Source organism: Fomitopsis serialis (genome assembly GCF_022376445.1).
Source record: "Fomitopsis serialis strain Sig1Antser10 chromosome Unknown B0H18scaffold_3, whole genome shotgun sequence".
In the NCBI taxonomy this organism is placed as follows: domain Eukaryota; kingdom Fungi; phylum Basidiomycota; class Agaricomycetes; order Polyporales; family Fomitopsidaceae; genus Fomitopsis; species Fomitopsis serialis.
Window position 1 is genome coordinate 1,417,609 of NW_025954963.1, and position 17,668 is coordinate 1,435,276.

At 56.1% G+C, this 17,668-nt stretch overlaps 5 protein-coding genes and 2 non-coding genes across 7 annotated transcripts; 5 read left to right on the forward strand and 2 right to left on the reverse strand.

Moving 5' to 3' along the window:
* Positions 1-1,655: 1,655 nt before the first annotated feature.
* B0H18DRAFT_926645 (uncharacterized protein) lies at positions 1,656-3,395 on the reverse strand (the record flags this gene model as incomplete). The annotated part of the gene is made up of 6 exons (XM_048041639.1): positions 3,283-3,395; positions 3,045-3,221; positions 2,712-2,983; positions 2,397-2,649; positions 2,166-2,343; positions 1,656-2,120 (listed from the first exon to the last, which is right to left on the reverse strand). Exons 1-6 carry the CDS (start codon positions 3,345-3,347, stop codon positions 1,656-1,658), a joined length of 1,410 nt encoding a protein of 469 aa, XP_047899965.1. The 5' UTR covers positions 3,348-3,395.
* Positions 3,396-5,465: 2,070 nt separating this feature from the next.
* B0H18DRAFT_974609 (WD40-repeat-containing domain protein) lies at positions 5,466-7,315 on the forward strand. The gene is made up of 4 exons (XM_048044018.1): positions 5,466-5,739; positions 5,839-5,931; positions 5,988-7,021; positions 7,071-7,315. Exons 1-4 carry the CDS (start codon positions 5,512-5,514, stop codon positions 7,078-7,080), a joined length of 1,365 nt encoding a protein of 454 aa, XP_047899966.1. The 5' UTR covers positions 5,466-5,511; the 3' UTR covers positions 7,081-7,315.
* Positions 7,316-9,238: 1,923 nt separating this feature from the next.
* B0H18DRAFT_1165231 (uncharacterized protein) lies at positions 9,239-10,015 on the forward strand (the record flags this gene model as incomplete). Its single annotated transcript, XM_048035840.1, has 2 exons — positions 9,239-9,305; positions 9,363-10,015. Coding segments are annotated over 2 exons (690 nt in total), but the record flags the coding sequence as incomplete, so codon positions are not given.
* A 2,489-nt stretch (positions 10,016-12,504) lies between these two features.
* On the forward strand, positions 12,505-14,667 carry B0H18DRAFT_1082103 (carboxylic acid transporter protein; the record flags this gene model as incomplete). Its single annotated transcript, XM_048031483.1, has 8 exons — positions 12,505-12,650; positions 12,713-12,809; positions 12,862-12,906; positions 13,081-13,724; positions 13,780-13,982; positions 14,039-14,128; positions 14,179-14,417; positions 14,650-14,667. The coding sequence occupies 8 exons, from the start codon at positions 12,505-12,507 to the stop codon at positions 14,665-14,667; spliced, it is 1,482 nt and encodes a 493-aa protein (XP_047899968.1).
* A 306-nt stretch (positions 14,668-14,973) lies between these two features.
* On the forward strand, positions 14,974-15,092 carry B0H18DRAFT_t19. The gene has a single exon. It is a non-coding gene; the product is annotated as a tRNA-Lys (tRNA).
* A 297-nt stretch (positions 15,093-15,389) lies between these two features.
* Positions 15,390-15,500, reverse strand: B0H18DRAFT_t21. The gene has a single exon. It is a non-coding gene; the product is annotated as a tRNA-Lys (tRNA).
* Positions 15,501-15,640: 140 nt separating this feature from the next.
* On the forward strand, positions 15,641-17,211 carry B0H18DRAFT_1082104 (asparaginyl-tRNA synthetase; the record flags this gene model as incomplete). The annotated part of the gene is made up of 4 exons (XM_048031484.1): positions 15,641-15,846; positions 15,919-16,036; positions 16,089-16,226; positions 16,276-17,211. 4 exons carry the CDS (start codon positions 15,641-15,643, stop codon positions 17,209-17,211), a joined length of 1,398 nt encoding a protein of 465 aa, XP_047899969.1.
* Between the last annotated feature and the right edge of the window lie 457 nt (positions 17,212-17,668).

The following is a 17,668-nucleotide window of genomic DNA, read 5'->3' on the forward strand; positions in this document are numbered from 1 at the left end:
CGGCAGACGAGACGGCAGACGGGTCGAGAGAGGGTACATGGGGCGGGCGAGTCAGCAGATGTCACCGGCGAGACGGCGAGACACGAGCGAGGCGGCAGACAATGTGGGCGGGACAGCAGATGGTGCGAAAGAGTGAATAGATGGTGCGACTCGTGAGCCTGTGTCGACGGCGACCATCTGCTTTAGTGTAGTTACTCACCATGTATTCTCTACGTACAATGCTCTCTTGTCATCGACATCTACCGGAATTATTGGGAATTGAATAGATGATTTATTATATGGGACAGTCCTATACAACCACATTGGCTCATTGAACTATCTGACAAGTCTGAACTATTCTGAGGAATCTGAGCTATCTGGTGCTCTGAGTCACTCTGAGGGGTCTCCGTCAGTCCCCCAGATGCTCAGAAATTGCCCGATTTGCTGATGTGCAGTGTCTGGGCGGGCTGTACAACGAGAGATAGGCCGAAAATAGTCAATCATAGGAGACTTGTCAATCAGTGTATGAACATACCATGATTAGACGTGGGTTCGCACGGCCTTTCTCCTTTGTCACTAGCCGGGCACTCAAGACGACGGTATGTTCTGTGTAGCCCGCTGACTGTGCGCGCATTCGAAGCATGTCTCGGGTCTCCCGATATTCACTATGGGCCTCAGGATAACACAAGGCGGAGGGCAAGGGAACAGCAAGAGGGGGCATAATGAAAGGACGTCCTTGCCCAGACGGGCCAGGTGCATGGCCCTGTGGGAAGAGGGGTCGTTGCGATCCAGATGTTTTGCGAGGCGGCGGGACAGGCGGCGGCGGCGGCATTGATACACGTGGGAATTCAAGTTGGTGCGACCGCGATAGCGCAACAGGTTGCACGTTCGACTGGTTTCCTGCTCCCAGAGATGCAGCCTTGGATGACTACAGTATCAGGGCCTAAAAGAATTTTGTAACATACCTCTTTGTGCAGCTGAGACTTGTTTGCGAATCTGATCATGATTCGCCACCGAAACTGGCTGGCCCGATGCTATGTGGTGATATTCATAGAATTTATCAGCCCGTAATCCTGGTGAAGTGAGAGATGGAATTCGGGTACCTTTACTCTGACTCGGAGACTGTGACGTCCGAGTCGAGGTTCTCGGGACAGAAATAGACCCAATCTTGCTGCTGTAGTAGCGATAGCAGTCCGGGCAGACACGAATGACTTGCTTAGTGCTGCTAGTACTCTGTCCTTTCAGATTGACCTTCTTCCTCTGGCTAGAAGGATATTGCCTGTGACAAGCAGCCCTCTCGCATGTAGCCATGGCATCGCCTGCGACATAGGATGAGCCAGGGTTAAAGGACACACTGGCAATGACCCTTGAGCTTGACGAGTCCGACATGGCATGCCGCGGCACCAGCCAGCAGTCCTACGGTAGAGTACCAAAGTTAAGACCCGAATGAAAGCGAAGCAGGACTCAATGATGCGGGTGGATGAGCAAGGACTGGCGAGCTGGTCGCGGTCGCAGTAGTGGATGGACCGTTATGGCAATAGGCTGGCAATCCGCAGTCTTTCCCTCAATGCATTTTGCCGACTCAAGATCAGTCAACACGAACTACTTTTCACATCTATAGTGGCAGAATTGCTGGTATAGTTGCGAGTACGTATGAGCTAGTCCAATCCTACTAATCAGAAGAAGTCCAACCCAATCCCATGACTATCGGAATCATCGACGGCCTCCGTGTCAGAGATATCAACAAACAAGTCGGCCTCCGACTCGGCGTCGCTCTGCTCTACTTGCTCTGAGGGAATAACTACATCTCCAATACACTGGCGAGCGAATGGAACATCAAGGTTAGCTGGCATACACATTTCGTAACCAGATTCTTCAGGCGTGTGATGAGCCTGCTGAGTATCGCTTGTTTCGTCAAGCATGTTCTGAAATGCGACATCAGCGGGCATACTGCGCAGACCTGCAAGGATGCGCCGGTAGATGTCCCAGGCAGTGTCAAATTGGGGTTCCGGACGGCCAATAGCCGTCCACACAGCATTGGCACGCAGCGCAAACTCGTCTGGGACAAGCTTGAAGACGGGATCATCCCGAGGGGCATATATAGCCTCTATCTCATCAAAGAGCTCATCAGAGACAGGTATCTAGTATGTCGCTCAGCTACTATCAAAAGTAACAGAGCAATAGACAAGACGAGCCTTGTAATCGGCCGCATTGAATTTGTGCGGCTTCTGCATCACGAGCATTGGGATACCATTTGGAAGGACCTTCTTGCGGTCTGCACGTCGCTTCGTCCAGTTCTGGAGATGGACCCAGGCATCCGTCTCACGCTGGAGATATGGTATGAAGACGTATCGGAATGTCAACCTTTAACAAGACTTAGGAAGGCCAGCAGTAAGGTCAAGGTGTATCTGGCTTACATCTCAAGCGGATCTCCAATGTCGTACCACCCTTGTTCGACTCCATCATCGATCATCTGCTCGAATCCGGAAATGAATGACCGACGAAACAATGACCAGAAGATCTCAGGTTTGATGTTCCCGTGCTTGCGAAAGAAGCGGTGCTGAATGGAACCAGAGAGCGCAGCATCGAGCCTGTGGCGCAGAGCTGTCTGCGCATAGGCAACTCCGAAGTTTTCTGTACCGGGATCACTCTGAGTTGTGAGCGGAATTCCTAGTGGCCGGTGAATATTGAGTGAACTACGTATGCATGTCGCTATCCGCGGAACCTCATACCTTGTAGTTTGCGCCCAGCATCCAGATGATACCTCGTGATCAGAGTAGGATTCTTGACCGTCCACCACACCCGGCACCAATGCGTAACCCCAGGAAATGGATCGAGCCCAACGTGCCAAAAGAGGCCGTGGCGCTTGAGCTTCTCATGCTGGTCAATACACCACATGTCGTGGACACCCGCTGCAACAAATTGGCGGCGCGTGAACTTGCGAAAGCGCCTCGCCGCAACTGCCTCAGGCTCTGTAAGCCGCAGGTACTCAAGGACGACTGGCCTTCGATTAATTAGTGCTGCGCACCCACAGAACTTGAACTGCATCTGAGAATGGTACTCACTTGGAGACGCGAATCTTCTCATTGTGCCGCAGCACCTTCCGGAGTCGGTCTGCTCCCATGTTTGGGAACTGCTTCTTGATCGCCTGCACATGGGTATGGATGCTTTCGACGGTGTGTCCCTGCTTACAAGTGCTCCGGATGCCCCATGCTTTGCGGCGGCGGCGGATAGTCCACACACTGAAGACCGGGTCCGCGACTCAGGTAGGCTGACGCGAGGCCTAGGGTTGCATAGACTCACGTTATGCCATAGCTCTCCTTGTCGAAGTGATCCATCACATGTGCAGCAATGTCAACGTCGGACATGCCGAGATGCCAGTAAAAATCAAAAACAGGTCGGAGCTCTTCATCTGGCGCTGCTACGAGTAGTAATCAGGGTGAATTGCGAGCCGCAGCGGTGAATGTACAACATACGGCAAGGAAGGTGCTGGTTGATCTGCTTCGTTGGACCTTGAGCTAAAGTGTCCTTGGGTGGAACAGGCACCGGCGCTGTATGTGGCCAGTGCGGCAGTCAGCTACAGCGACCACTGATGTATTAAGGAATCACGGACGGAGCGATGCGGCAGTGTGCGAAAGTTTCGGTTTTGTTCTCTTGCGCCTCGAAGCAGGCATACTAGTGAATCGCCACCCAAGGACACAACGAGACAGTTGCCCGATGCTCAGAGCGGACAAATGGAGACACTGACGATGGTTGCAGTCCAAGTGCAACGCGCCCATGAATTGCCGCGCATGAATAAACCGCACGTGCGCAAACTTTTATTACCAGTCCTTCATTATTTCTTGCTGCTAGAAGCGGCGATGCCACTCTTAATACTCAAGCGATGCAGGCAAGCCCTGCCACGGCATAATTTCAATTCAGCTATTGTTTGTCGTGATGTATCCTACAATGATTCATACCGCTGGTTGCACGTATTACGACTAGTGATCAGCAGGGCGAGCTACTCAGCCTGCCTGCATCCGCCTGCTCCCCGCCAACCTCCATAAGCAGATCTTGTGGTCTGCATGGAGGCCGAGAACGAGGCGTTGCCAATCCAGTGCGCAGGCTCCTGCACCGCAGCAGGTGAGAGTGGATGCAAGACCTTGCGGACACACCTAGGCGGCATGCTTGAACCCGGGCACGGAAAGGTCAATTCGGAGTGCTTTGAAAGTGGCATTGATATCTTCTTGAAGGTCGAGATGCACTCTACAAACTGCTGGCGCGTAGATCAATAAAGTGGCAGACACTTAGGAAGAACGAGGAACGAGGACCAATCTCGTAGAATGGGACCAACTGGACGATGGAACGACTGGGGCTGGGCCGCCATCGCCACATCGTCTAGCAGAATATCATCTGCGCAATATGAGTGTGATGACATAGCATGCAGTGACATCGGCGTCTTGCATGCACATCCGCCAGGCAACCGGCGCGAGGCGGACGCCTGCCGTGTTCGAGCGAACGAGCCTGGCGACCGTAAGAATCCACAGGTTCGCCCCGCAGCCTCTGAGCAGGGCGGTTATCTATGTCTGAAACAGCAGGCACAATATCACTAGTGACATGTCCCGTACCTTGCGAGGCTTCGAGAGACGCAACAGGCGCTCGGGATGCGCAACACGAGCTGCTCCGGAAGCTTGACGGCGATGCGCTCGCTGGTGGGGTCCCAGCGAATCACGTAGTCGCTTTGGGGGTGTTTTAGAAGGCTAAGGGCACATCGATGAGGGCGCGCCGAACGCGGGTAAGCGGAGAGCGACTTACACATAGAGCTCGATCAATAACATTGCCTGCGGTTTGGTAGCCTGCTGCCACCGGGGCTCGCTCTCTCTGACTTGTGTATGAGAACGGGGTCATGCTTGGGGGGCCAGATATGCGCGTCGGGGACTGGGTGCGCAGCGGGTGGTAAATTTCAGGTGGCCCCGCGGCGCTGAAGACCCGGACCAACCGGGAGCAGCGAGCCAGGGAAAGCACGGGGGGAACAGCACCTGTCCCCGGGGGGCCAAGGTGAAGCCCATCTCCGCACCTGCGCGCTGGCGGGCGTTGTCCCAGAGGTGGGGAAGGCGGTCGCGGCGGCGCTGAGAGAGACTGGCCGCCCGGCGCGAGGACGTGGCAGCGGCAACCATTTGCGGTAGGGGGATAAACAAACCGCAACAAATTGCAGTTCGGGCTGCCAATCATTCTGAAGTGCATCGATGATTCGAGCGATGGCTCGTTGGCAAGCTAAGAGCTTACTGCTATCTAATGAAGCACAAGAGGTGCATATACATCAATAGATAACTTGAAGCTCGGGTTCGCTGCCGCGCAGTGCGCGCGTCGGGCATGTGGCGCGGCGCGGCGGGGTTCTGCGGTCGGATGTGGCGCGTCGCCTAACCGTGACCCGATAACCGAGATCACGGATCACGAGATGTCACTTCTGTGACAGGAAGCGAGGCTGCTCACTTTTGGTTTCCATACTCAGGCCTAAGTACTCAGTACTCAGTACTTGCGCCTTTGTCTGCAATGGACTCTGATCCACTCATTCTGCCTATCTGTACCGCTCAGCCAGATTTCTTGTCCGTGATATCCGACGTCCACGAAGGTCTGGTACCCGAAGACACGTTCTGGCTCTCTTGTTACAAGTTTGGCGAGCCATCTGTGCACGGCAAAGTGTACGCCACCCTTGATGAAGTCAATCGAGACCTGGTGCGTTTGGAGGGGCGAAATGGTGTAGAACTTCGTAGCAGAGAGGTGAGCATCTGCTGCCACTAGCCTCCTCGCACGTATGCGCCCTGTTTGTGTGTCCCGCATGTTCAAGCATCCGACGTGAAGTCGATGACCGATCTTTAGGCACTGTACTCTGCGTCGTGTCCTTCGTTGCAAATGCCACAAACAAGACTCGCTGTGCCGATGAAGACGTATGCGGAGAATGAGGGTCGGAAAGTAAGTAATTTGGCAACATACATACCTTTGAACCTCACCTCTGACTGTCCCTGAAGGTTATCAAGATCACAGCTTTCGACGTCTCCCCAGACGGTTCCCAGTTCGCGACGGGACATATGGATGGATCGATTTACATATCCCAGACGTCGCAGTCTCGACCTACCGACTTGTGTAGGCCGCATGTGAGCACCGTCACCTCTCTCCGTTTCTTCCCCTCTTCCCGCGTGCTCCTTACCGCCTCGTCCGACTTCTCCCTCTCTATCTTGCCCGCTGCACCGCCAGAGGATCCATCCGCACAAGGGCTTATCACACCAGCACGTCGATTCCGTGGGCACACGCGCGGCATCACTTCAACAGCGATCGTATCGAAAGGACGCAACTTGCTCTCCGCCGCCAGGGACGGCACTGTTCGCCTCTGGGATGTCCCTTCGGAGTCTCAGATCCGTATGATGGGCTCAGCCAACGGCAGCTGTGTGCCAGTGCTCGCAATCAGCGTTGGCGAGGGAACGCTCCAGGCTGGAGACGCTGCGACCGATGAGGCCGGTGTCGACCCGCGTGAGGTCGACACGGAAGACAAGCTCGTCTTTACCGCGCTGCAGGACGGCACATTTGAAACGCTCGATCTGCGGACGAAGCGCAGCGTATTCCGCTCGCGAGCCCCGCCGGCGGGCGGGAAGAGCGTACTGCAGGCGATCGCGTACGCGCCGACAGAGAACCTTGTCGCGACGGGTTCGACAAAGGGAGTCGTCTCAGTGTACGACACGCGTGCGCTCGCGACGCCTCTGACTACGTTCAAGCGCAACACAGCGTCCATAGAGGATCTCGCGTTCGTTCCGCTGGATGCCTTGTCGTTCGCTACAGACGCCGGAGCTCGAGGTAGCGTCGGGGATGGCTCGGGCCTTGGACTGGCGATCGCGACGGAGGATGGACTTCCGTACGTTGCGGATGTGCGCCCAGAGGGACCTGGGGTACGTGCCGAGCTAGTAGGATCAGATTGCGACGGGGTCCGCGCCGTTCGTGTGGTGCAGGCTCAAGAGCGAGAGGTGTGGACGGCTGCGGATGATGGCGCTGTTAGGCGTTACCGGGTAAGGTGAGTGATGGTCTTACTCGATTATGCGTGTCTTATGTTCAGCGACAAGGGATGTATAGGTCACTGCCCAGTGATAATCAGAAGCGAAGAATGTACTCTAGTCGGTAAACCTTGTGTTTGCAATTCATGTATAGTTCCAGCTGTCTTTGCCGACAACCCGCTACGTAGTCCGACTTAGTGCGGACACACGCGTGTCGAGACGTGGACGAGCGACCATGTATGTTCGTCGTCGCTTTGTTGTTCTGCTGTATGATCTAGTGGTGAGTACATCACAAGAGATTGGTTTAAGGGTTCTCCTCTGGCGTCACTCTGTCGTCTGCTAAGTTATCTTCCTCCGATACCGAAGCAGGACGGACAAGTATGCACGTGAAGCCTTGAGGGTGAGTTTCGTCCCTCCCAACGATGTGATGCGATGAAAACATCATTCCTATCGTTTGCAGCCTAGTATGCCGAGCTCAACCCGAGCTCCTGCAGTAGCTACGCAATACAGCACCAGGCACAGTCAAGGATCGCGAACATGATTGATGGAGGATGTTCGGTGAAAGACCGAAGGGCTTGGTTCCTTTCGTGTCGCACTTTGCCACGTTCATTTTCTGGCAGTATGCAAGAGCGGCCAGAGGCCGATGCAGCTGCTCACTACATTGTCAACACCTCGTACAACGTACAAGATGCTCGGCTCCCAGTTGGCCGGTCCCGGACGTGGAGACATGTGTGAGGTAGTCAATGCCGTGGCGAGGCACGCTGTTCTGCTCCAAGGGCGGGCTACTAGCGCGTTTTGCTGTGGCGCGTGAAGTTTGGACCTTCGCCGAAACACCCGCGGAATGCGCTGTGTTCAACTGCCGTGGCGGGGCGCGCGTCCGAACGAACCCAAACCCCCGACCTGCTATACAGGGTGAGTTTGGCCAGGCTCATCGAGCGCTAACCTCTTGTGTCGTCATCCCAGTCTAAGGCTGTGTATGGTGCGGATGGTCGGGTGCAACAATGTTGCGCCCGCGACCAACCCGCGACCTCTGGATGTGCCTCAGCACAGAGCCCCACGGGATCGAACCTAGCTTGAGGGGCGATAGTGTATGCTGTGACTGTGATATGCGTGATAACGCTCTCGAGGAATATCGAAGTGCCTCATCTTCTAGGACAGGAACTATAAGCGTCTTGAGATCTCTACTGCCACGAGTATGTACTACAGTGAAATCGTTCTGTCTATCGTTCACTCACAGCTGAAATTGAGTGTTGCCCCCATAGACTCAAAGATGCGATAGCGCACACGGAGCATACGCAGTCCGAGGGTCCGAGCAGGTCCGAGCGCATTCATTGTCGAAATGCGGCAATGCCAAGAGTGCTGCACAGATGCTGATCGCAGAGATGATCGAGCGCGTTCGTCTCGAAAGCAGCTTCTTCAGCCTTCCTGGGTGGTGCCACCGCCACCCGGGAGGCGCTGTTCCGGCGCTGTGCTGGTCTCGGGATAGACTCAGTGAGTCTACATTGTATGGCCGGGCGGCCAGTAGAGCTTAGACGCTGACAATAGGAGTCTTGGGCCGTTTTGCGACCCATTAGTGCCCGCACGACCCAAGGCTGCCCTTCAAGCTTCAAGTTTCATACCACTGGGCCCGAGGATTTACGGATCGACGATGTCTGTTCGCCCGGACATCTGCTAGCCATCGAGTTACAGTGAATGAGGGCAATTGTATAGTCGGCGCAAGCATGGGCCCGATCACATCAACCGAACATCCGAGGAGCACCGAGAGCTCTTGAAATGCTGCCACTCGCAGACATCAGTAAAGTAGGGCACGGCGCGGGATGTTCCCGCCATCAGAGAATTGGAATACTGATGAGCTACTGAGCTACTGAGCACCCTGGACTTTCGGGCGTTGGTAAGTCGATATGCACGGTTGTGAAACTCGGGCGGCATTGCCACAGCGCTTCTCGATAGTTTCACTGAAGAGCTGCGCAAGACCGCTCATCGGCGCAGGTGTATATAAGGACGGCACTTCCTTCGGGGGAACCTCAGCTCTTTCTACTTCTTTGAGTTCACATTCCTCGAAGCGGGTACTGGTTGGTGAGTATAGGGTAGCCTCTCCTCTGGAATGGCCCAGACTGATCACTGTTCGCTAGCCTTGCTTCTTTCTTGTCGAACGACACTTACGATCTTTACCAACCGCACGCCGTCCAACGTCCACAACCTCAACCCTTTCGATCTACACTTCTAGCTCATTATCATGCGTTTCTCCACCGTCTTCACTATTGCCGCTGTCGTCGCTGCTGCGACCCCCGCCCTCGCTTACCCGTACGTGTTGGTTTATCTGACCTCGTACCCCTTGCCCTGACAGCTGTTGCCTGATAGAACGGTGCCTGAGGCCACCGGTGAAGTCACGGAGCACCCCCATCACGCCGGCAAGCATGCCCACGCAGGTGCCCACGCTCATCAGGGCCACCACGGTCAGCACCACGGCAAGCATGGCCATAAGCACAGCAAGCACGGAAAGACCGGCAAGCACGGCCGCAAGCACGGTCACCACGGCGGCGTCGCGCACCACGCCGGGTCCAAGCACCCACACACCGAGGCTTCCGAGGCGGAAGCCCCGGCTCCCGCCGTCGCGGAGCGTGAGCTCGAGTTCGAGGAGCTCTACGGCCGTGCTCGTGAGGGCGACGGCCACCACGGCCACAAGCACGGGAAGCACGGACACAAACACGGGAAGCACGGACACAAGCATGGGAAGCAAGGGACGCACGGCCACCACCACGGCGGTAAGCACCACGCCGCGGCTGCTGCTGCTGCCCCTGCCACAGAGCCCGAGGAGCCTGTCGCAGCGCGCGACCTGGACGAACTGTTCGAGCGCTCGCTGGAGGCGATCTTCGCTCGCTCGATGTACTATGATGAACTTGACTGAGGAGATAGCAAGTAGTCACCTAGTTACGCAGGATGTGCGTAGGTGCATAGACGACGTGCGCCTACGCGCTTCCTAGAGATGAATGTAATGGATGTTGTTTACGGACCATGCGTGGAGTGCGTCCCTAAGTCAAGTGAGCCGTTCGAAGCGATGACTTGGCAGGCTGAGCTTCATGGCGTCGAAAGAGGTGAAGTTGCGCGACCATATGCAAGGCCAGAACCTTTTATTCTTACATCGTCTCTCCTACGACAAACAATTCCCTAGTGAATAGAAAGTGGCTAAGGCTCAGGCTCGCAGGTTCTATACATCATGGGTGCAGCGAAGTGATTATCGACTCGAAGCATTAGTGGCATACGCCACTCGTCACCGTATACTTACCGTCACCATGAGGCGACCCAAATCGGACTTGACTAGGCGACGGAGGCGGCGCGCGCCGCGAACGGTGTGCTATTGTCGACTCGAGTTCCGTTACCTTTCTAGAGCACATCCGAGTCGTGGGCCAAACCCGTAGCCACACACATATACACACTGGCAAAGTTGGACCCACGCTAATACCAAGAGTTTCTTTCCCATTGCCCCGGCGACAAATCGGACGAAATGCCAAGCCTCTCATCGCTCCAGCTCAGGCTTGACAGCGTAGTGCAGTATCTTGATCAAGAATTCTGTCGATGACCTTCTCAGGATCTTCTCCACCATGACACCGATCATGATCGGTTCATATCGAAGTGCATGTACATATGTAGAAAGGGCTACCAACCGAGGTTTTTGGCGCCTCGAGCTCAGTTGTCTCCGTTGCTGACCAAAACGAGATACTCTCGTGTTTGCGAGTTCAGCAGTTCGCAAGCCTCCGATTCCGGGTTAGACTCTACTAGCCTAGACTCCGTACGTACTCACCAGCACCGGTGGCGGAGGGCGCCGGCACCCGGGTTGCTTGTGTCTGTGAAGATCTAAAGGCTCAGCCTTCCCGATTTGGGTACGCTTCTCTGCGCCTTCCCGCTTCGCCGGCTCTTCGGACACCAACGGCTTGCCAAACGTTCCGGTTCGCACTCATTGCTGTCCGCAAACGTTCATCTTGTTATAGGCCCTCAAATTCGCGTAGCCTCATCGAGATACCTTTTGTGCGACGTAGGGAAACATAGAATCAGACTGAGAGCGCTCGAGTGTTTCATGGTTGTGTGCCCAGCATAACGTACATAAGGATGCATCATATATCGGACTGACTACACAGGGACATATATGGCGCAGCCCGGAAGGAAGCGGCGGAGCAGCGAGTCCGCCAAGACGGTCAGGGCGTCGTTGCTGGGTCGGCAAGTCTCACATCCGCTGCGTCTGAAGCCTATAACATATCCGAAGCTAGTAGTGTCTACTCCCCACAGAGGTACCGAGGTGATGGCTCCTACTTACAATGTGCGTTTTTTCTGCCACATCTCTCGGATATGAGACTGATCCCGAAGTCTACCACCCCTGCGAGGACATTCACTTTTGACTATGTCTGCGACATGTACGCTAGGATCAGTGCTCTTACGTTTTAATAGCGTTTCGATGAAACAATGAGTCGTACAATTGAAAACTGCTGGTATTAGCCTTCTGAAACTATGCAGTCTCTCTACCAGGATGCTATGGTCGCACTACAGATACGGCGGCGGCGGGTCGTCCCGCTATTCTCCAACTGTTTAACCAAGATAAGCTCCTGTCGTACGGTCTACAACTCGCCATTGATAGATTGCATGTGTCTCATTACACGATGAACTTAAGACCGCGAGGCGCAAGCAACGTGCACTGACTTCGTCTGTTTATCAGTAAATTGCGAGCAGTGCCAGCGTATAACTTCCGAGACTGACTTACATACATGAGCTCCGGATCCGTTTGAAACTCGACGGTGTCTTGAACAGGCTGACTCTCTCCCTGCCTCTGGGTCATTTCCCTGTCCAAGCAAGGCGGTCTTCAAGCCACAGACCTTGGGCAAGAGTTCTGGCTGCTAAACGGTACTATACATATGATCATGACACCGTTGACTCGTAAACGGATCGGATGCCAGTGAACGTGAGAGTGAGCACCTCAACTTCACACATTTCAAGCAGATGTCGACATCTGAGAACGATATCTAGTCTGCGACACGCCAGAGAGGAGCATCAGGGTTCGAGTCTGAGAGGAGAGACTGGCCAGAGACGGCGGTCCGCGCCATCGAGTCAGTAAGCGTGTGTCCGGGGCAATCTTCGATCACAGTCTGGTGAATCGATCATGCCATTCTTGGCATGATCCGTGCCTGACGCTCTGCGTGTCCGACGGTCGACCACCGCGCTGAGGGCTCTGCCTGAGAGTCAGTACTGAAGGCTGCTTGGGAGACACGGAAAGCATCGCGAGGCCTGCATGCAGACTGCGTGTACGGACTGTGTCGGACGCACTCTTCCCGACGGCCCGGAAGTGCGAATTGCCCGAGAGATGGGGGGAGATCCGGCAACCGGTACCGGTGCGGGGTATGATGTGGGGAGTCCGGGGGAACCGTGATCGCGGCAGACGCTCCAATAACGCCCGCCGTATTTAGTTCATTCGTCTGCCCGCTGATACCCTCGCGTCCCCCGCCTCACATCCATCATGTCCTCTGCGGTCACTCGATTGTTCAACCACTGCTTCGCTAACCTCATCCCGCGTCGCGAGAAGAAAATCGATGATTCCGGCCTGACGCTCTGGCAGGCCATCCGTGGCCTGACATTGATCCAGTGGGCACACTTCTGGTGTGGGTGCGTATCGAGCTTTTCTCAATTCACCCTGCCTTCGTCGCTGACGCGTGCATTGTGTGCAGATGGCTGGCGTGGATATGCGACTCCTATGATTTCTTCAGCGTGTCGCTCAGCGTCACGGCGCTCGAAAAGCAGTTTAGCAAGGATGCCAACTCTATCGTGCGCCCCCATTCTCCGTGTCCTATATAATCAGCTCATTGTATACCACCAGACGACCGCTATCACGCTCACGCTGCTATTTCGCTCATTAGGTGCTGTGAGTACCTCGCCTTCATTAGACCGCACGACTTTGCGGGCGGCGCACCCACCTTCGGGCGCGAGTCGGGCGTGTTCCTGACCGACGCCATCGATGCGTCGCCGCGGTTCCCCTCCCCAAATATTTCTACGTCCCCATCGTTGACACACACTGACTCACTCTCCCTTTTCCCAGATCATCTTCGGTATCGCTTCCGACCGCTTCGGCCGCAAATGGCCGCTCGTAATAAACCTGCTCATCGCCGCTGCCTTTGAACTCGGCTCTGGCTTCGTCTCCACGTTTACACAGTTCCTCGTCGTGCGCTCATTCTTCGGTGTCGCTATGGGCGGCATCTGGGGCCTCGCCGCGTCGACGGCACTGGAGAACCTGCCGGTGGAGGTGCGTGGACTCGCGAGCGGGTTCCTGCAAGAGGGATATGCCGTCGGGTACCTCCTCGCTGCAGTGGTCAACCTGACCCTCGTCCCGGAAACCCCAACCGGCTGGCGCGGGCTCTTCTGGCTCGGTGCGGGGCTTAGCATCCTCGCAGCGGCCATCCGTGCCGTGCTCCCGGAGAGTGGGGTCTTCCTGCGCGCGAAGGCGGTGGAGCGGGCAGCAGGCCGGAGCACGAAAAACAAGACGAAGGTATTCCTGCGCGAGACGAAGGAGATGTTGAAGAACCACTGGATCCTGTGCTGTTATGCAGTCGTGCTCATGACCGGATTCAACTTCCTCTCGCATGGCTCGCAGGACTTGTACCCGACGTACCTGCAGACCACGAAGGGCTTCACCCCGCACGACTCGACGGTCGCGACCATCATCGGAAATTGCGGTGCCATTGCGTATGTGCATACAAGTGTTCTTGACGTAAACTATGCTGATGCATTGTGAATGCAGTGGTGGTACCATCGCCGGATGGCTGTCTCAGTACATCGGTCGGCGACTCACAATCATCCTCTTCGTTCTTCTCATTGGCGCGTTCATCCCGCTGTGGATCCTCCCGGCCTCGTTCGGCGCCCTATCAGCAGGCGCCTTCTGGGTCCAGTTCGGTGTCCAGGGCGCCTGGGGAGTTGTGCGTGTCTCCGCTTCTCCGTGTATAAGTACGTGACGTTCTCACCGACATCTCCGTTCGTAGATCCCGATCCAGCTCGCGGAGATGTCCCGCCCGCGTTCCGTGCGACCTTTCCCGGTGTTGCGTACCAAATGGGCAACATGGTCTCCTCCGCATCCGCGCAGATCGAGACCAGTAAGTCCGCTCTCGCAACCCCACACACATGACCGCTAACCCTCCCCTAGCCGGCGGGAACCACCTCAAAACGACGATCTTCAAAGACGGCACCTTGCAGACCGTCCCGGACTACGCGACCGTGCAGGGGATCCTGCTCGGCGTTGTCGCCGCGTTCGTCGTCCTCTGCACGATCGTCGGGCCGGAGAACCACGGGTCGCACTTTGAGAAGTACAAGGCCGCGTTCGAGGAGGGCGCGGGGCGCGACGAGGAGATGCCCGACCTCGACGAGCACGGGAACCCCATCGGCGTCGGCGCGCGGGGGACGTCGAGGCGGACGGGTCTCGCCCGCGGAGCATCGAGGAGGTGCGGGAGAAGGACGTCGATTAGGTTCGGTGTGGCGCGGCGGGAGCATGTCGCTTGTGCCTTCGTGCGTCGCCGTTGGATAGCGAGCGCAGTGCTGGCTGGTGAGATAGCGGGCCCGGGGTGCGGCCGGGTTGTACGATCACATGGAGTCATGACCGTTCACGATGCTTGTGTAGTGTATTTTTACGATGTAGTCCGTTCGTCGGCAGATATAAATATACCTGTAAAGCCTTCGACCATCTGGCCTGGCCCGTGCGCAGATTCAAGTTATACCTATCACCGGCCGGAGCCGCCGTCGACAATGTCAGCCAAGGTATGCCCGGCATGGAGCTGGTGATGCGCGTTTGTTGATGTTGGAACGTTGTACATATGCGTATCGGAGAGGGCGACCGTGACTGTGTATGGTTCAGGTTGGGTTCAGGTCGCTCAAAGGTCGCTACTGCCGCTCGAGAAGTTGATGCGCCCCTTACCATATTTGGCAAGGCGGGTGCACGTGTACGGCCCGCCTAGCTCAATCGGATAGAGCGTCAGACTCTTACATATGCCCTGACGTCGTCCGAGTCGTTCGACCATAGGTGGTGCAATCTGAAGGCTGCGAGTTCGACCCTCGCGGTGGGCTAATGGATTTTTTTTGCATTCAGTGTATTGTATGTTGATGCTCATTCTAGGTGACTGAGTCGCCTCGAGTTTTCAAAACATTCACTGTGCAATGCATAATCAATGCATATCAGGACTGCCGCACGTTGTTCGCGTTGTTCTCGTTATTGAAAGTGGTGTCTAAGTAACATGGAGATCTGTGAACCGAATATATCATTGCATGAAGACAAGTCTGCTGCTGATCTTCCGCTAGTTCATCGTTTAGGACAAAAACATCCAAAATTGACTGGCACCGAGACCAAAACTGTACGTTATTAGTAGCCCACCGCGAGGGTCAAACTCGCAGCCTTCAGATTGCATTGCCTACGGTCGGGATATGCTCTGTCCATGCATAAGAGTCTGACGCTCTATCCGATTAAGCTAAGCGGGCTTCGCAGTGACAAGCTCAGGTCCATTGAGTGCTTACCTAATATCCATGAACGACGTACACACATACTTACCCGATTCAGATGACGCATCTCCGACGCGTTCGTTGACTGCAAGCCATCGAGTCGCCCGACGTCGGAGAGGATGCTCGGACGCATTCCTTCCGGATCCCTGCTACCCCCTACGATACGCCAGCTTCTCGGCGGCACAACGAGCAATGCGCGCGTGCAGGTGAACGGCTGGATCAAGTCGGTGCGGCGCCAGAAGAACATCACGTTCGCCGTCATCTCGGACGGCAGCTCAGCAAAGGGCATCCAAGCGGTCATCCAGAATGGTTCTCTGGCGAAAGCGTGCGTGCTAGTGGCTTGGAGGGCTGTGCAGCTTGTGAGCTGACTCGGTAGTGTATAACGCGTGTCGTCAAGGTTGACGAACGGCGCGAGCGTGAGGCTGGGAGGTACTCTTGCGGACAGTCCCGGAAAGGGTCAGGACAAGGAGTTGCGTGTCGAGGATGTCGAGGTAGTGGGCGAATGTGATCCTGCGGTGCGTAGCTAGTCCGGCGTTCTCCATGCGCGACTGAGCGGCGCGCGACTAGGCATACCCAATCCAAAAGCAAGCCCTGTCTACCGAGTATCTACGGGACAACTGCCATCTCCGAGCGCGAACGAACACAATCGCCGAGATGCTCAGGCTCCGCGCCACGACCTCCGATGTGCTCCAGCACTTCTTCAACGTGAGCGTATCGCGAGGTGTGCAGGCGAATGTAACTCATTGACAGGCAGTCATTAGGCTTCTGCTACGTGCACACGCCGATCACCACCTCCAGCGACTGCGAGGGTGCCGGAGAAACCTTCCGCATTACCCCTCCCGCCCCCTCCGAGCCAGCCACGGAAGATAACAGGCCTTCAGAATTTTTCGGACACCCCGCGTACCTCACCGTCTCGTCTCAGCTTCATCTCGAGGCACTCGCGACGGCCCTGTCGAGGGTGTACACACTCTCACCGTGTTTCCGCGCAGAACGCTCACTGACGAACCGGCATCTCTCGGAGTTCTGGATGCTCGAGGCGGAGTGGGCGTTTACCCAGTCCGTGAACGACGTCTGCAGCGTCGTCGAAGGCGCCGTGAAAGACGTCCTTGACAAGACGCAGTCCCATGCACAAGCGTTCGCGAACGACGCCGGTCGCTCGCGGATTCTGGAGTACCTCCAAACAGCAAGCTCCACCCCGGTCTGGACGAGGCTGAGCTATAGCGACGCGGTCACGGAGCTGGCGAAATATCAAGCGTCGGCGCGGAGGTTCCAGTTCGAGCCAGCGTGGGGCAAGCCGCTGCAGAGCGAGCACGAGCGGTGGCTCGCGGAGGAGCTCGTCAAGGGCCCGGTGTTCGTGACGGACTATCCCGCGTCGCTCAAGCCATTCTACATGCGCCTCAACGACGACGGGAAGACCGTCGCGTGCTTCGACCTTCTCGTCCCGCACCTCGGCGAGCTCGTCGGCGGCTCGCTGCGCGAAGAACGGGGTGACCTGCTGGATAAGGCGTTGGAAAATCACCAGCTAGACAAGACGCAGTACGGGTGGTATTCTGAGCTGAGGAAGTATGGAGGGGCTCCGCATGGTGGGTTTGGGCTTGGCTTCGAGCGTCTCATTAGCTGGATATCGGGCATCGAGAATGTACGGGAGTGCATTGCGATGCCGAGGTGGGCGGGGAGGATGCTGTTGTAGTCGCAGAGGCATGGTAAGCCCGCCGTGCCTAATCGAAGTACGTTCATCCATGCACACGAAGTCAAATAAGGTCGTATGCAGGTGGCTTTCGGATACTTGTTCTTGTGTACGTGAATTACAGGGCATAATACCACCACCACTCTGCAAAATCCCAGGCTTGTGATATGCAGCACCAACTAAACAAGCATTGGCCGCCATTCCGCCAGAATAGGCTGACAGCGAGCATACAGGCTAGTACACTCTACTGCGGCGGACGCTTACGGCTGCGGCGGACGCTAACGAAGACCGCACAGACTGTACATGAACCTCGTCCTCCCATTCCTCGTCTATGATAGCGGCCCTGCGCGCGTGAACGTCGACATTGCTGGGCTCTGCAGGGGAGGCCGCCGTGCGATTACGTGAGAGAGCGTCGTGGTCTATGTGTTGTTCAAAGTGCCCTACGACCCCGGTCATGCAG

What these genes read in the sequence shown, in the direction of transcription:
- B0H18DRAFT_974609 (XM_048044018.1), top strand. Translation starts at nt 5,512, where the DNA reads ATGGACTCTGATCCACTCATTCTGCCTATCTGTACCGCTCAGCCAGAT. An exon ending in TAGAACTTCGTAGCAGAGAG is followed by an intron (nt 5,740 to 5,838) that starts GTGAGCATCTGC and finishes ACCGATCTTTAG; the next exon opens with GCACTGTACTCTGCGTCGTG. An exon ending in CGGAGAATGAGGGTCGGAAA is followed by an intron (nt 5,932 to 5,987) that starts GTAAGTAATTTG and finishes CTGTCCCTGAAG; the next exon opens with GTTATCAAGATCACAGCTTT.